Below are 14718 nucleotides of genomic sequence, written 5' to 3'. Positions count from 1 at the left end.
CTCACAGAGTATCCACCGGAGCATCCCCTTCTTTTGGCCTGGTCAACTCGAGCCGGCTCGCCGGGCGTCTGGCCTTTCAAGCTCGTCCTCCTCCGAAAGTACAATACTCGTACGAGCTAGAGTACCGTGATAGAATCCGTACTGTACCTGAATGCTATAGGCGAGCACGGCCGGTTCCGGCACCATTGACCGGTCGCGAGTCGTGTGGCTTGTCCCTGCCAGGGCTTGCCCATCGAGTTCTCGACATACACAGTACTCGCTCCAAAAAGGGCACGAAAGAAAAAGGTAGGACAAACCCTCACCAAAACCCCATACCTACCAGTAGGTCTCGTGCTACAGTCCATCGTTACGCAGTACTCGTGACCATACGAGTAGTGGCATCGAAACTGGAATCTCTGCAGCAGCCGGATTTGTTCTTCCTGGCATGGATCAATCACGAGTCCGGCGCAAAGCGAGGCCACACCGTACAACGACTAAACTACAAGTACCACAAGTAGCCACCCCCGCCCGGCTAGTCCAGCCGGAAAATCTCGACCGTTCCTGGGGGGCGCGCGCATCGCACCATACACGGTCACGACAGTGACACACCGCACCCGTACAATTTTTCTCTTCGAAGCTGAAAAGAAGCCTTGGCCGAGTGGCCGGATAAACTCGAGGTCCAAAGATCGTCGGCTTTCCCTCCTATCACAGTTACTGGGCCTCTTACCGATGGCCATGGTCACAAATCAGAATGCGAGACTCCTGCCGTCATGTTGAGGCTGACGTGGCATGCAGACTACCGTGTACTTCAACTCATAACGTGTGGCGCCATGTACTTGTGCGATGCTATTTTTGAATATACCTAGACTGTCAGTGATTCAGTGCCCGTCGAGCCGTATCTCGTAGTTCTAGGCCGATCGAAGCCCAAAGCCCATGGCGAGCCTAGTGGCCTGAACATTGGCCACTGTGCCACTGCCATCGCTTTCTCTAGCACGCAAATCCTCTCTAGCCTCATGCATGTTCCAAAGCTCGCCATCGTATACCACTGTAGAACGGCTTAAGCGAAGAATAGATCGGCCTGGTCAGCTGGTCATGGGTATCTCATGGTAGCTATCTTCGGAACATGTCGAGGTTGTGAAAAGCATCTTCCTTCCGGGAGAATTTGTTGATTCGCTATCATGTTCGCTTGCACAGCCACACATATCGCCACACCATCCTGCTAGCAGGACGTTGGCCACCTTCTTCCCCATCTGTGGAAGTGTTTACCGGGAGGGGCCACCCAGGGAAGGGACTTTTGTGATTGGCAAGTCCAATTGTCTCCTCTGAAATGAGCGGGAACAAACCGTTCCTGCAGATTTCCGAATCGCTCATGGCCGGCTCCATCGACTTCACCCGTAGACCATAGTTGTTCTTCTGCCTACGTTGTGAGCCTCTGAACAATCGCCACAATCTTTCCCCGTTGGAAGAAGCAAAGTGTTTGAGCCTGTCTCCCTCGTTCTGGACGCCGCCCACTTCTCGCCACCCCATGTCCCGGCCTCCCGGGTGTATTGTGTGAAACCTCCCATCAAAAACTCGGCAAAATGTAAGAAAAGCCGAGCAGCCAATATTAGATAGTCGATACACTGATCTTGTTGCTATCCCTGACACTCGTAAAAGTTCGCTGGGTATCTTCCTGCCAAATCAAAGGGAGATTTCTGACAATGTGGGTATCTCGAAAGTTCATGTATCTCGTAAAGAGTATGCGGATCTCGCTCGGGGACCCGTGTATCATCCCGTCATTCGATCATCCTGTCGTGTACTAGAAAAAAAAAGAAATAGTTGTTGCAATAGTGTGTTGAAGAAGATGGGGAAAATTCCGACGCCCACAAAATACCTCTTCCACCTCCTGTCGCTGAAATGTACAGATATCCAGAACGTGGTGACAAGCCCGGTGCCGCGCATCTGGTATGGCGTTGCGCCATTTGGGGTATCAAATAGTATAGCATGGCTCCTCGATAGTCGCGCCAAAGTCCTCCCATAGGAAAAATCGTCGTAAATGAAATCGTCGTGTTCGTAATGGAATTAAACTAGTGTATAGAGAAGTTGGGTATCTCGCGCAATTTTCGGAACCTGTGAATGTTGCAAAGCACGCATCGACGGCATCAATAATTCAGCCACATCTCCAGAGGGTCCAGTATTGATGTGTCGGCGGGCCCAATGTCCCCGTCGACCATGACCTCGGCCGCCTCCGGCGCGACGAACTCTTGTTTCAATGAGTGATCGGGTTGGACTGGCGCGAACTCGACAATCATATCTTGTCCTTCGGGGACTTCTCGAACCACATCTTCGTCGACGATAATGTGTAGTCCACGAGAGTTGATATGAGTCACTTGACATACCCGATTAGGGTCGATCTGGAACTTTTCAGAAATGCCCTTGATCAGATCTCTAACGGTTCTGTGCATCAGATAGACGGCGCGGTAATATTCTTTGGCGGCGTCTTTTTGGCGTACATAGAAACATGCCACTGTGACAACGTCAGTGCGTGGTGTCTTCACAGGCATGGTCAACTTACTTGGTCGGATAGGCCTTTCGACGGGTGGCTGATAATCGCTGTCGACGTCCACAGCAAATAGATCCTTTTTGGACGCAGAATCGGGCTCCCTTTTCGGTATCTTGACTGGTCCGGACGTGGATGCGCTCGGCTCGTTCTCGCAGTCGCCTTCGCTCTCTTCTTGTATGGCAGACTGCTGAATTTGCGAGAATTTTCTCTTAGGAGTCGTCTGAGACGCCGAACTGGTACTGGGAGAGGCTGCGTTGGACGTCGGTGAGTCAGAAGTGCTCTGCCGTGACTCCCAAGTCGTCGTCCGAACAATTTGCTTCATGTCCGGGTCATCTCCTGGCAATTTGACCGGAAACAGGTCCGGATCATCCTCGGGTTCGCCACGCAGGAAGAGCACACTGACGGGCCTCGTGGAGGAGAACATATCCTGCATGCTCACAAGCTTCATCTGGAGATCCTCCTCTGCGGAGAACTTGATCCCCTCGCCTTCAGAATCCACTGACCATGTTCTCTTGTGCTTGACAACTTTTCCTGGTCGAGAACCAGAAGGTCGAGCCATGGATCCACTTCTCCTCCTTTTCCCAGCATTTCCCAGGCCAGCTTCAGCTTGAGCAATCTGCTGCTTCAGCTTCTCCATCGTTTTCTTGACATGCGCGACATCATTGGAGAGTTTTCTTTCCGCCCCGTGATCTCGGAACAGCTTGACTTTGGAGAAGCAGACTTCTGGCTCAGTGCTGGCGCCAGTTTGAGGCGTGAGCAATTCCGTCTTTGCACACAGACGGACTGGTATGCCTTTGACGCCTTTGGAGTGGCTGAAATCGGTGGAGAGGAAGTTGAAGCGGACCGAGATCGAACAGTCAGGGCCACCGTTGACGGGATTGGGGAACCAAGTCACGGCAAAGCCGTCGAAAGAGGCCTTCTCCAGCTGGATCTGAGATTTCCGTAGTTCATCGTCGCCTCCCTGGTTAGGATCCACATACTCTACCGCAAGGAGTCTTCCCCCACGCTGGTGAGCTTCATTTGAACCACGGCCTTCTTTCCAGAGCTGCCAACAGGATCCAGGACGTGCGCGTTGCTGCTCATCTTCGAAGGAGACCCGAACATAGGTCCGGTACTGAAGCGGCGCATGCTGGGGCATTTGTGGCATTGGCGGGGTCTGGTCCCATATAGACATTGTGTAGGCCTGGCCTTTGTTGAGATAGGTGATGGGGATCTCGTCCGCATGTCGAATCATGGCAGTCGGCGCATTCAGCGTGGTGTGGAATCGAAATCTAGAAGATGTGTCAGCTATTGTTGGGCATGAGAAAGGCGCTACTGACTGCTCCCCCATCGGCAGGCCAGTCATGCCCATCCTTCCCGGCATGTGCTGCTGGACAGACGGAACCATACTCGGCGGGCGTGCGGCCATGTCAGGCTGGGTTGGGGTCGTTTTCTGCGGAGTATCGTCCATGGCGACATAGCCAGAGTCCTGGTGCTGCAGGAACTGTTGAGGGGCGAAAGTCTGTTGCGGCTGTGGCGGAGGGACGTGCATCTGGGCTTGTTGATGGAAAGGGTCGTGAAATGGATGAGCCTGGTGCATTAGATGGGGGTTGAAATGCTGAAGTTGCATCATGGGATCGTGAGCGTGGAGGGTCTGGACGGAGTGTGGTAAGGACAATGGCGTGTTCATTCCCATGCCGGGGGTGTGAAGGTCGCCAGCCTGGGGATGGTAGAGAGTGCCGAAGCCCCCAGGGGTCGGTGTATAGTATCCTGGGGGCTGGTTTGCAAAGGCCGAAAAGGCGAAAGAGTTGGGATCCATGAGTGACGGGGTGAATCTCCAGGCGTCGGTGAAAGGCTTGGGCGTCACATCCTGTTCTTTGATATCTGGTTGGGTTTCAAAGCCTCTGGAGAAATAGTCAGTCTCCTGAGCACGGTCGTCGTCGAGGTCGGAAGAAAGAAGAGTCGGCGACATGACGGACGTGTGAAGACATTCCAAGGCGAGCATGGCATGGGGACGGGTAAAGATGAAGTTGAAGTAGAAGATAGAAGAGATGTCAACTTACTGCTGGGTGGAAGAAGGTTCATCGACAATCGCCTCGCTTAGAGTAGATGATCGGCGTGCAGGCCCTCCTTCCCCTTGGACAGCTGACGAAGTTGCTACAGGCCCGACCTCGGGAAAGCTCTGCTTGAAGGCCGCGTACAACTGCTCATCGGGCTTCTGAGTATTGCGCCTATGGACAAAACGTGCTGGTCAGTATGCGAGCCAAGCCGGCAACAGGTGAAACGAGGGAACAGATCATGGGCGCAAAGACGAACCGATTGCGAAACATTTGCGGCGGAGGCGACGTCTCAGGCTGCAAGTCTCAGAAAGACTGGGGTCAAATCAACGACATCCGGACGTCTAATGGTCGAACGTGATGCCACTTAGAATAGCTGCATTGGTCGAGTGAATGATGGTAATGATAGACCGATATTGACGAAATGGTGGCCGGGATGGGTGAGATGGGTGAAGTGCTGCGCCTTGCTGGGTGCGCGTAGACTATCTTTAATGTAGGTCGCGGAGGAGAGGCGTGGAACGGACTGGACTCTGGACTTCAACCGGTGCGAGGCGCACGAAAAAGCCAGAGAGGATGATCGACAGTTTGGCCGGCGAGTGCGAATGATCAAGAGAATCGAGGTGAGGTTGTATGAGGTAGAGGTAGACGTAGGTGAGGTCTAGTCGCAGCGTTGGAAAGCGTGGATCCCCTAAACGACCGGGGGGATAGGATACCCTCGCCGGGGCCTTTGCTGTTGTAGCGGAATTTGCGGTCTGTTAGTGGCTCTGATTGGGGGCCATGGGTTGCAGGGATCGTGAAGCAAGGGAAGTGGATCGGGTATAAAAGTGGAAGACGAGGAAATCGATGAGAGAGACACTGAGGCAGGACGCAGAATGGAGGTACGGGACAAGATGCATAGCTGGAATTGGCTATGAGTGAAGACGCCCAGCGGACAGGCCTCATTGGAGTTGCAGGGGCGAGTTTTAGTCTTTGGAGCCTAATTCTACTCGTTAGAGCCTAAACCGCACCGCACCAGGCAACTGTGGCTCCCAATCCACCGGGCGCTGTTCATTGGCGTCTGACGCCGGAGCGATGAGGTCAATAGGTATAGCCGTGGCGTCGCTGTCAGAGGGCGACGTGGCTGTTGCGTGGGTAAGACGCCGTCTCACTGGCTCACTGGCTCACTGGCTCACTGTGCCCTCCTCCACATTGCCCGTCTCTCTGACCCGACCGTTTTTGTGCCTGTCGAACAGCCGCTCCATCATGCTCCTAGATGCCAGGCTCATCCTGGATCGTGACTCGAACGGGAAGCATCCTATGATCCTGTCCTCAGTGCCTGAGTGCTCACATCTACTGTGCACCTACTCGTACTTCAGGGCCCAGGCGTTGATCGACTTGATCGACAGCTGCACAGCCACGCGTCACTCCAAGAATGACAGCCAGCTGTGGCTTCGGCAGCTGCACGAAGCGCGCATGAAGTGCCTGGACGGTGGCGACACCTGTGGCACAGGCGCCCATCCATGCCCATGGCCGGAAGAAACAAGCTGATCAACGGGCACTGGCTCTGCTCGGGCGTGTCACTTGTGGCTTGACCCTCCACGACCCTCCTCTGTCTCTTCCCTTTCCACTCCACGGTAACAGGCTGTTCGGCTCTCCGACTCACATCAGATTCTTCAATTTCTCCATGCCTCCTGGGATCGGACTGATGATGGTCAGATGAAACCATCGGCCCAGAGTCCACCCACAGACCACCATCCACACTGGACAGAGGTTGATATCGAAACCCGACCGCCGGATGCAAGATACGGAAAGCTCGCGCTTGCATCAGTGATCACCTCTCATGAGAATGGGTACTAGACTGTCAAACTACCAGTATGGATGCTAATGTCAATTTAGGATCGCTGATCGGCCGCACGTTTTGAGTCCTGGTCCACGATGGCCATCCTGTTGCTATTTTTCTCTGCGTCGATCCCTTACCTTGTCCGCATTCGCATTCCGCGTAGCCGTCTGTGCCAATGGCCATCACTGTTCACAGACAAGCCACCTCTAACGCGGTTCTGATTTTCCGTACCCCTCTCATAGGACGCGCACGCCAGAAGGAACAGAGTCTTGGTAAGATACCATGGTATATATCTTGCGCCTATTGCATCGCTTCAAGTGTGGCGCTGTGGGCGCTCAGAGCTGCGCCCGTGGCAATCCTACTCTGTACCCGGATCTTCGGCTCGGTACTGCCATGACTTCACTCTACGACGAAATCCGCCATACCATACACAGTACTTGTGTGGTAGTAGGTGAATAGACAACTAGACCGCAAAAATTCGTCATGGTGCAACAGCCGAAATTACATCATGGAAGTGTTCTGCCTGCCCAATCCACGGTGGCTGCAAGCCTCCAAAAGATGAAACACGTCGGATGCACGAGGTCAACTGACCCCTTCATAATCTCATGGCTGTCAGGACTCAAATCATCCACCATACCCGTAGCTTATCTTAAGCATCTCGCAACACCCAACCATCGAACTGTGCGATCTTGTCGATACACGTACACACAAATGACCGTGCCCCTTGGCTACGTGGTAATCTCAGGCATCCATCCACCGCATTAACGCTGATTGTGAGGGAAACTTCCGATGCACTACCCAGCCTCGAGGAATAAGCGCCTGAGGGTGACAGCGAACAGTCACCATCACCTGAGAAAATGAGGTCATTGTTCTTCACAGATTTGATCTCTGGGCGTGGGAGATGCGCAATCAGTCGGACAACGGCCTGAACCAAAGTGGACTCGCGCAATCATTGCACACCGCTCCGGCAATCTCGATTCGAGACATTTGGAACACGGATGGAACGATTCTAACGGAGCTTTTGGCGCTTTGGGTTCCACGAGGCGCACGGTTGGGATGCACACCAATGGCGCCGGTAGGCGAACAGGCGAGACGAGCTATGGCACAAGTACCTAACGGTTAGTAGCCCCCCGCGCCGCGCATGGTCGAGTGGACTGTGGACATTGGATACCAAGGACAGTGGACATCCACTGCTCGGGCTCGGGTTCACAGACATCCCCCATTTGCAAGCGAGGTCCTGCTCCAGCTCACCATTGAAATTTGCTCGAAGCCCATGATCGAGATATGGTTTTGTCTGATGGCCAACCCTCCACTGGCATCGACAAATTGCCATCTGCAAGCGCTCATGCTTGTTCAGCGGCACGGAGGTGAAACCTCGTACTTTCCATCACGCGGGACATGGGTATGCCTTTGACGTCGAACTGGAAATTGCATTCATGACTGGGACGGGAAATTTAAATCACTCTTACCAGGACCAGGGCGTTTCATACTCATTAGACGATGCTGTTGACAGCGGAAGTGTCCGGCAGTTCATCGCTTGCACTGGTCTCGCGATGGCATTATTATTACCATAGCTTGTCTGGCTCCTTCACTGCCGGCGAATTGTTCCTCTACCACACCGGATTTCTTTTTTTGCGACTGCAACTGGCCTACAGAACGCTGCATTATTTGACTTCTGCCTGCGCCTCGTAAACACACGGCACACCAGCCTGAGGCGCAAGATTTGACTGACAATCTAGAAAGTCTGCTGAGCTGAGATTCGAGTGGGACAAACAAAGTCAGACCTCCACCACGAACGCCACAATTGTAACGCCACAACTTCTGCAGATCACTACCGAATCCCTACCGATCGTCGGTCCCTGACTTGACGACTGTGGCTGGAGCACATTGATTCGAAAAGGAGGGGTTCGTATCGCATGGAATTCACGGCCCGGCCGGTCTGGATCTTTCTGAAAATTCATCACGAGTGCTGATCCTCTGCTGAATCCGTGGTAAGTTCCAGCACGACAGACTCCAGCACGGAGGTCCCGAGCAGGACGCAACTTCTGGAAAGCGTCTTTCCCTCGTCATGGAGACGCTGCAAATCTGGTTCGCCATGGAGACGTCGCCAATGCAGTTCGCGAATGGCAAAGATGAACCCGTGCGCATTGACTCTGAGAGTTCAGAACTATGCCCTGACTGGATCACACCACTGGCCTGCGCATGCCACGCATGCTTCTTCTCAAAAGGCCATTCGGTGATCACAGTACTGTGACTCCGTAAACCCTTCGGCAATCTGTTGGAAAGGCTGACAGGCCTGGAGCCAGGACCACCTTGACCATCTACCACCGAATCCTGCGAAGTGGTAAGTTTTTGCTATTCCTGCCGCGTGTTCAACGCAGAAGCTTCCTCCTCCCGGGACGGTGGACGTCGAACTCTACTCGTAGAAGGGCCTGGGTCTCGATCATACTAGCAGTCATCCCAGAATGAAGCAACGAGCACACCCGTCTCTATCGAACAAACTTCCCTAGGTAAGTGTTCTCCGGCGTGTGCGCACGATACGACCATATCTGTGATCATGACCGGACTCCAGCATTGCCAGGCACAGACAAGACTGACTGATCTGGTACAGATCGGCCTCCCGACTGATCGTCCTTTCTATTTTTGCCTGCATCTGCATTCAATAGTGCATCACCCTTTACCCTGGCATTCGCATTTGGATTCGCTTTCGCTGAATGATTCACCCTGATGGCTAGGCACCTGCCTCTCCCCAGCACCCACAGCAGTTTCTTGGGCATGCGTTGAAGAATTTCCCAGACGCACAATTGTTCAGACACAGCTCAGGAGTTACAGGTCAGTCTGAGTGACAGATTTCTGTGTATCAATGCGACAGCACGACACTATGTCCAAGAGCAAGCGCGCCTTGTGTGCTGAGCCAAAAGTTGCATTCAGCCCTCTTCCCAATATTGACTATTCTTCTCTTGAAGTCTTTTTCCTCAGTTTGTCAGGTGGTGCATACTAACCACCTAATACTCTTATCCCAATCCCTATGGACACGCTTCTTGTCACGGTTTATCTACTTTCCTCCCCCTTCTCCCCATCTCCCATGGCCCGTGCCCGTGCAAAAAGCACACCTCGATCGGGGACCGCGCATGATGGCTCTATTGGAAAAAAGGCCCCCAGCCACCCCCAGGAAGTGGCCATAGCGTACGCACAGAGCCCGACTTGAGAAGCTTAGCACACATCTGGTCGTGCCTGCACCCTTGCTCTTGTCGCAGTGTGAAGACCACATCCATGAACAACGCCCGTTCTTCATCCCTTCGGCGTCGTTCCCGACCAGGTCTGAAACTCTGATTTACCGGAGAGCCTCAGGGCCGGGTTCCGGGGTCTCTATCCCTCTCTGACTCCTCCCAATGCCCTTTTCGCGCTTACCAGCGGACATAGAACCTTGACCATGGAAAACGACCATACGTCTAGCAAGCAGTGCCGAATCGACAGCCGAGCGCTTCTTACGCTCCTTGCCAGGAAGGCCAGGCTGACAAAGACATAACCCGACCTAGTGTCCACCTCCTCCGGACACTGCTATACCAGCCAGATAGCGACCGCACCCCGTCCATGTCGAACATGAATGTTGAAGAGTTTTGTCCTCTGCTTGATTCCCCTAGTTCCCTAGTTCCAGGGACACGGGTCCGAGACTGTCTGGTTCGCCGTTAACAAACTGAAGAAACACAACGTAGCAACATCGACCGATTCCAAGTTGTCAGGAAGTCCCAATATCTCAAATCTCGAAGGAGACAGCAGAAACGTCGACAATTTTGATGATTGACCTTGAATTATAATCCTGATCATTACTAATATCTGGAGATCATACCCATCATGAAGCTCCCGTAGGCCACGGTGGCAGTTGCCACTTGACCTACCTCATATTGCAAAGGTTGTATTGCTCGGCCTCCATAACATGACCACTTTTGCTCATTCGACCACACGAGGTTCGCGTCTAATAAGACATAGGATTCCTCCCAATTGATTCGACTTTGCTTCCACAATTAATGGTAGGGGTTCTGTCCCCAGCACTCTGGCATCCCGTATCCCGTCGTCGGGTGCGTTGGTAAAAATGTTGCGCCCAAGAAAGGCTTACAAGACTAAAGGCGTAGACGTCTTACGCGATGCTGCGCTTGCTTGAATCATTAAACCCAGTTGTTGTGTTTCTCCCGTTAGTTAATTCACCCAGGAGCCAACACCGCAATTTTGATGATACCCACCTCGCAGACCATGGAATATTCCGCCATCAATCATGTTGTTGCGCGCCCCTAGAAAGCATTACCGCGTGATGATGATCTGGAAACCGTCTATCCATGGTCCGCAACTGCCTGAAATGCCAGCAAGCATGTAACCACGAGGAGCCATCAAAGTATGCCTGCGAGTTAATCAGCGACTATGGTTGTAAGCGGCATCGGCGAACTCACCCAGATCCTCCTGTAGCATTGCCATAGACTCCTGATCGTCGTCCAGTACTGGTCAAGATCTCTATACCATCGACCCAAAGCCCCGCCCGCAAATAGAACCCGAGTATTGTTTCGCCTCGGCGCGTATCTGTCAAGGTCAGCTCTGGAAATTCTTGTGGTTTCGTGGTAAGCTTACCAAGAAAGAATTCATCACCGCCGGGTTTGCCGCCTCTTTTCCCAAACAATTGACTGTGACCATCCTCGTAGCAGAACTCGATCCCATCGAGAGCATATCCATGATATACCTTGACCGACGTTAAAAGCTTTGTTTGAAGGTGAGTGCTCTCCAGAATTACTTCTTCTGGTCTGGAGCCTTCCAGCTGAGAGTGGCCTAGCTTCTTGCCCCTGAAGCCAGGCCTGGAATCAAATGATTTGCCTAGACCCATGACATTGTTATAGGCATTCATGGTCAAGCCTTCATCTCGTTTGGGAGCCTGTCTGACAAGCGGTAGACTGACAATATTCTTTTTCGATAAAAGATCATCCGCATCATCGATTCTCTCCTTCCTGGAACCGCCACTGAAGATTTCGAGAGCCAATTTAACCTTCTTCTTGTCTTCGGGAAGGCGAGCGCGGAGATCGCTCTCTGTCAAGGTGACCTGCCTAGGAAGGCTGCTGTTTCGAGAATCGCTATTTGTGAAATCGATCCAATGTCGGCACACATCGTCGCCTTCCATCCAGAGCTCAACAAAGGAGATTCCGGTGGCAGCCGAGCAGATGATTCGTCCATTACCAGCAGGAAAATATTGAATACTGTCGTCCTGTGACAAAGATTCGTCGCCAGGGAGTCTGAAGCAAGGATGATATCGAAAGCGCAAAACATCTAATCTGTGCCAACCACATTCATCTTCCTGCCGGCAAACTTTGAGACCGGGTGATTTCGTCCGGGTCGAGTATGCCTCACGAATGACAAAAGATCGGTTGAGGCGCACATAGTCTCTTAGCATCACACCATTCTGTTGGTGAGGGCATCCAAATAGGTGGCCAACTTCGTGGAGATGAGCGCCAATGCCAATATTGGCAGCTTCCCAACTGCTTCCGGACTCATTGCAGTCGTTTGCGACGAATTTGGTGTCGGTCTTCGTGCAGTCCATAAAGGCCGGGACAATCTCTTCGATGCATGAAGGATAGCTCTGAAGCGCGTGGGAGCCGAAGATTGCTAGACCGAGATCGTCACCGGTACCGCCCAGTGCAGCGTGGCCGCGGATAGTGTCCGCTTCTGGATCCCAGTGAGCGTCAAGCAGCAGACAGGCCACATACTGCTTTTGACCTGGCCGGATGTTGAAATATTTCTTGACGGCATCTGCGGCAATTGAATACAGTTCACCTTTCTGGGCTGCAGGGGAGTGCTGTTGTGCGTACTGCAGATCTCGCAGTTCTGCAGTAGTCTTTTCCGACCGTACGACATGCACTCTGGTCTCATTCTTCATCTGGCCCGTTTCCCAATCACGAATGGAAAGTGTGCCCGTCTGCCACTCTTCATCGAATCTGAAGCACCGGCGTCCAAACTTGTTTCTGTACATTTGTTCAGCCGTGAATGCCTGCCACAAATGAGCGGCCATGCGGAATTTCCTGATGGCCATGGAGAGGTCGTTGCCTTCGGTTTGTACTCGTTGTGGAACTGCGTCGAACGTGCAGGGTGAGTCCTTGCCAGCAAGGATGACCAACTGCAAAGGCGGGGCGCTGTTCAAGGGTAAGTAGTTCAACATTATGTAGGAGCTATGTGCTGTGGGAGCCGAAGCGCTGCTGATGGAACTGAGTTTTGGGGAGGTAAAATCAAATCGTATCTTGTTCCATCCGGGCGATAGGTATACCAGAGCTTTGAAGTAAGAGTCGGATACCGGCCAGTTTGTAGGCTGGAAAGCCTGTCCGTCCTTATCGTGATGGACTGTCAAGTTGCCGTCCAATGCTTTCATGTTGGGATCTCCAATTTCGCCGCTGACCGACAGTACTTTTGAATAAACCTAGACAGCTGCATAAGCTAATATCCCGCATATGCCTGCGTTCTTTCATACCACAGAATTGTCCAAGATCGATGTGATTTTGGGTGCGTAGGCAGAGGTGGGAAGCGGGACTCGCATTGCGCCATTCGAGCCAGAGGGCGACAAAGTCTGCATCTTGTTAGATTATTCAGTCTTACCAGCAGAGAGATCTGTTTTCATCACTTACTATCATACTGTTCCTGTTCGAGGGTGGGACCATGACGCTCGGTCGTTGAGGCAGCGGCGGAGTGTCCCCGTTTGTCTTCGCCGAGCCGAGCACATTCGAAGTAGACCCATTGGCGTGGTAGGTGGAAGGTGGTGTCGTACTTCCCCCAGTGGAATTGAGTGTCGAGGATGATTTTGCAGTTGGGACTGTGCCATTGGATTCTGTTGAGGAGTCGGAGGTCCGGAAGCTCGCTTTTGAGCGTCTGCGCAGATCTCTGAAGAACGGCATTGCTGTGGAGGATGAGAGGTGTGCAATATTATGATTCAAGCATTAGATTAAGAGGTGTTGGTGTTGGAGAGCTCGACAATGCAACGGGGTTGTCGCTGGAGGAGGGATGTAACGATTGCAAGCACATGCATGTGCGACGGAGCTTTTCGTGCAGGTGATGATATGGACTGACAAGGGTGGTCCTGCAGGGTGATTGGAGATTTTCCTGTTAATGACAAACGAGCGATGGTGAGGCTTGGGTATGGGGAAGGTGGTGGTCGTCGAGCACCGAAGGGAAATTTCGCAAACAAAGTTAACGACAGCAGCGACGACAATGATGATGACGAGAAGGTGCCATGATTCTGGTGTCCTTTCTCTGTCTCTGTCTGCGCATAGACCAAGCTCGTAGGTAGCCGCAAGCCGGAGGATTGGCGGATACGAGATTCCCATCCTGACTTGGACTGGCAAGACATGCGCCTACGCAAGCAGGTGCGATTCGTCAGAGCAGGTGAAACGGAAGGCGGCATGTTGCAGTCAGCTCGGCGGCCACATCAAGGGTGGAGAAGCTTGGAATTTCAGGCCTACTTGAGTACCTAAAGTTGAAAAGGCATGCCCGTGGCCTCGTTCCCGTTAAGCCTCCTAGGGCTTGGTGCCCGGAGTTATTTCAGCATTGGAGGGGTTCAAGCTGGGATCGAGCAGGCATTGTGTGGCAGCGGATCTCTAGTGGAGGGCATGACGCACTACGTGGCGCTCAGCACAGCTGCTGGTTGGCGCCCATTCAACTCCATATCTTTGCTATCGGCATTCGTCTCTCCATTATGCACCAGTGTGACCAGTGTGACCAGTGTTCCAAGAAATGGGAGCGCATTAAAATTCAAAAAAGCGGACAAGTCTCACTTTCTTTGCAACTGAGATTGATATTGTACCTTCGTGTTTCGACTTGATAATGGCCTGGCATTATGGAGCATGCTCGGACAGTCGTTGTTTGTCCTTACTATGTTATTCCCAGCCTTGCCTCATATGAAGAGCACTATTAATGTCCAAGCGCATCTCACAAAAGTCCCGTAGGTCATGCAAGGCTAGGATTCATTTCTTAATCTTAGCTGCGCTCTTTCTCCAACAGAATAGATGGGGCTAAGACATGATGTCCACGCTGCTAGAAAAGATAAGCAGATCAACAACGTGCATGCCGCCTTCTCGTTTCAAGCATAGCCAGCATCCGCGCAGTCGTGATGGTGCAATGCAACGTCTTGTTGGTCAGACTTGACGGCAGCTTTTTCCAGAGTGCAACGACTGTGCTCGTGACTGGAGTATGAGGGAAAAGAACAGGCATAATCATATCTGAGAGGTGCTTCCCTTCTTTATATACCGGTCTTGTGCCGTGTGTTCCGACCAACATGCAGTTGAAAATGGCAAGCTTCAGATTTGCAGATTATCAGAACG

The 14718-nt window shown here is 52.5% G+C and overlaps 2 protein-coding genes across 2 annotated transcripts; both read right to left on the bottom strand.

Annotated features, from left to right (window-relative positions):
- Positions 1-949: 949 nt before the first annotated feature.
- On the bottom strand, positions 950-5418 carry PV05_01583 (uncharacterized protein). The gene is made up of 5 exons (XM_013466593.1): positions 4817-5418; positions 4564-4731; positions 3841-4404; positions 2534-3792; positions 950-2485 (listed from the first exon to the last, which is right to left on the bottom strand). Exons 1-5 carry the CDS (start codon positions 4828-4830, stop codon positions 2121-2123), a joined length of 2370 nt encoding a protein of 789 aa, XP_013322047.1. The 5' UTR covers positions 4831-5418; the 3' UTR covers positions 950-2120.
- Positions 5419-10162: 4744 nt separating this feature from the next.
- PV05_01582 (uncharacterized protein) lies at positions 10163-13749 on the bottom strand. The gene is made up of 5 exons (XM_013466592.1): positions 13030-13749; positions 12876-12971; positions 10997-12824; positions 10822-10948; positions 10163-10772 (listed from the first exon to the last, which is right to left on the bottom strand). Exons 1-5 carry the CDS (start codon positions 13294-13296, stop codon positions 10676-10678), a joined length of 2415 nt encoding a protein of 804 aa, XP_013322046.1. The 5' UTR covers positions 13297-13749; the 3' UTR covers positions 10163-10675.
- Between the last annotated feature and the right edge of the window lie 969 nt (positions 13750-14718).

Source organism: Exophiala xenobiotica, assembly GCF_000835505.1.
Source record: "Exophiala xenobiotica strain CBS 118157 unplaced genomic scaffold supercont1.1, whole genome shotgun sequence".
NCBI lineage: Eukaryota > Fungi > Ascomycota > Eurotiomycetes > Chaetothyriales > Herpotrichiellaceae > Exophiala > Exophiala xenobiotica.
Note: the sequence above shows the minus strand (reverse complement) of the source record. Positions and strands in the feature narration are given on the sequence as shown.

Excerpts from the sequence above, each read along its gene's own strand:
- PV05_01583 (XM_013466593.1), bottom strand. Across the intron at positions 4,405-4,563 it reads GAACCTTCTTCCACCCAGCA|AGGCTTTGAAACCCAACCAG; the intron begins GTAAGTTGACAT and ends CTATTTCTCCAG. Across the intron at positions 2,486-2,533 it reads CGAAAGGCCTATCCGACCAA|TGGCATGTTTCTATGTACGC; the intron begins GTAAGTTGACCA and ends ACGTTGTCACAG.
- PV05_01582 (XM_013466592.1), bottom strand. The coding sequence starts at position 13,296 with ATGCCGTTCTTCAGAGATCTGCGCAGACGCTCAAAAGCGAGCTTCCGG. Across the intron at positions 12,972-13,029 it reads CGAACAGGAACAGTATGATA|ACTTTGTCGCCCTCTGGCTC; the intron begins GTAAGTGATGAA and ends AACAAGATGCAG. Across the intron at positions 10,949-10,996 it reads CGGTGATGAATTCTTTCTTG|ATACGCGCCGAGGCGAAACA; the intron begins GTAAGCTTACCA and ends TGACCTTGACAG.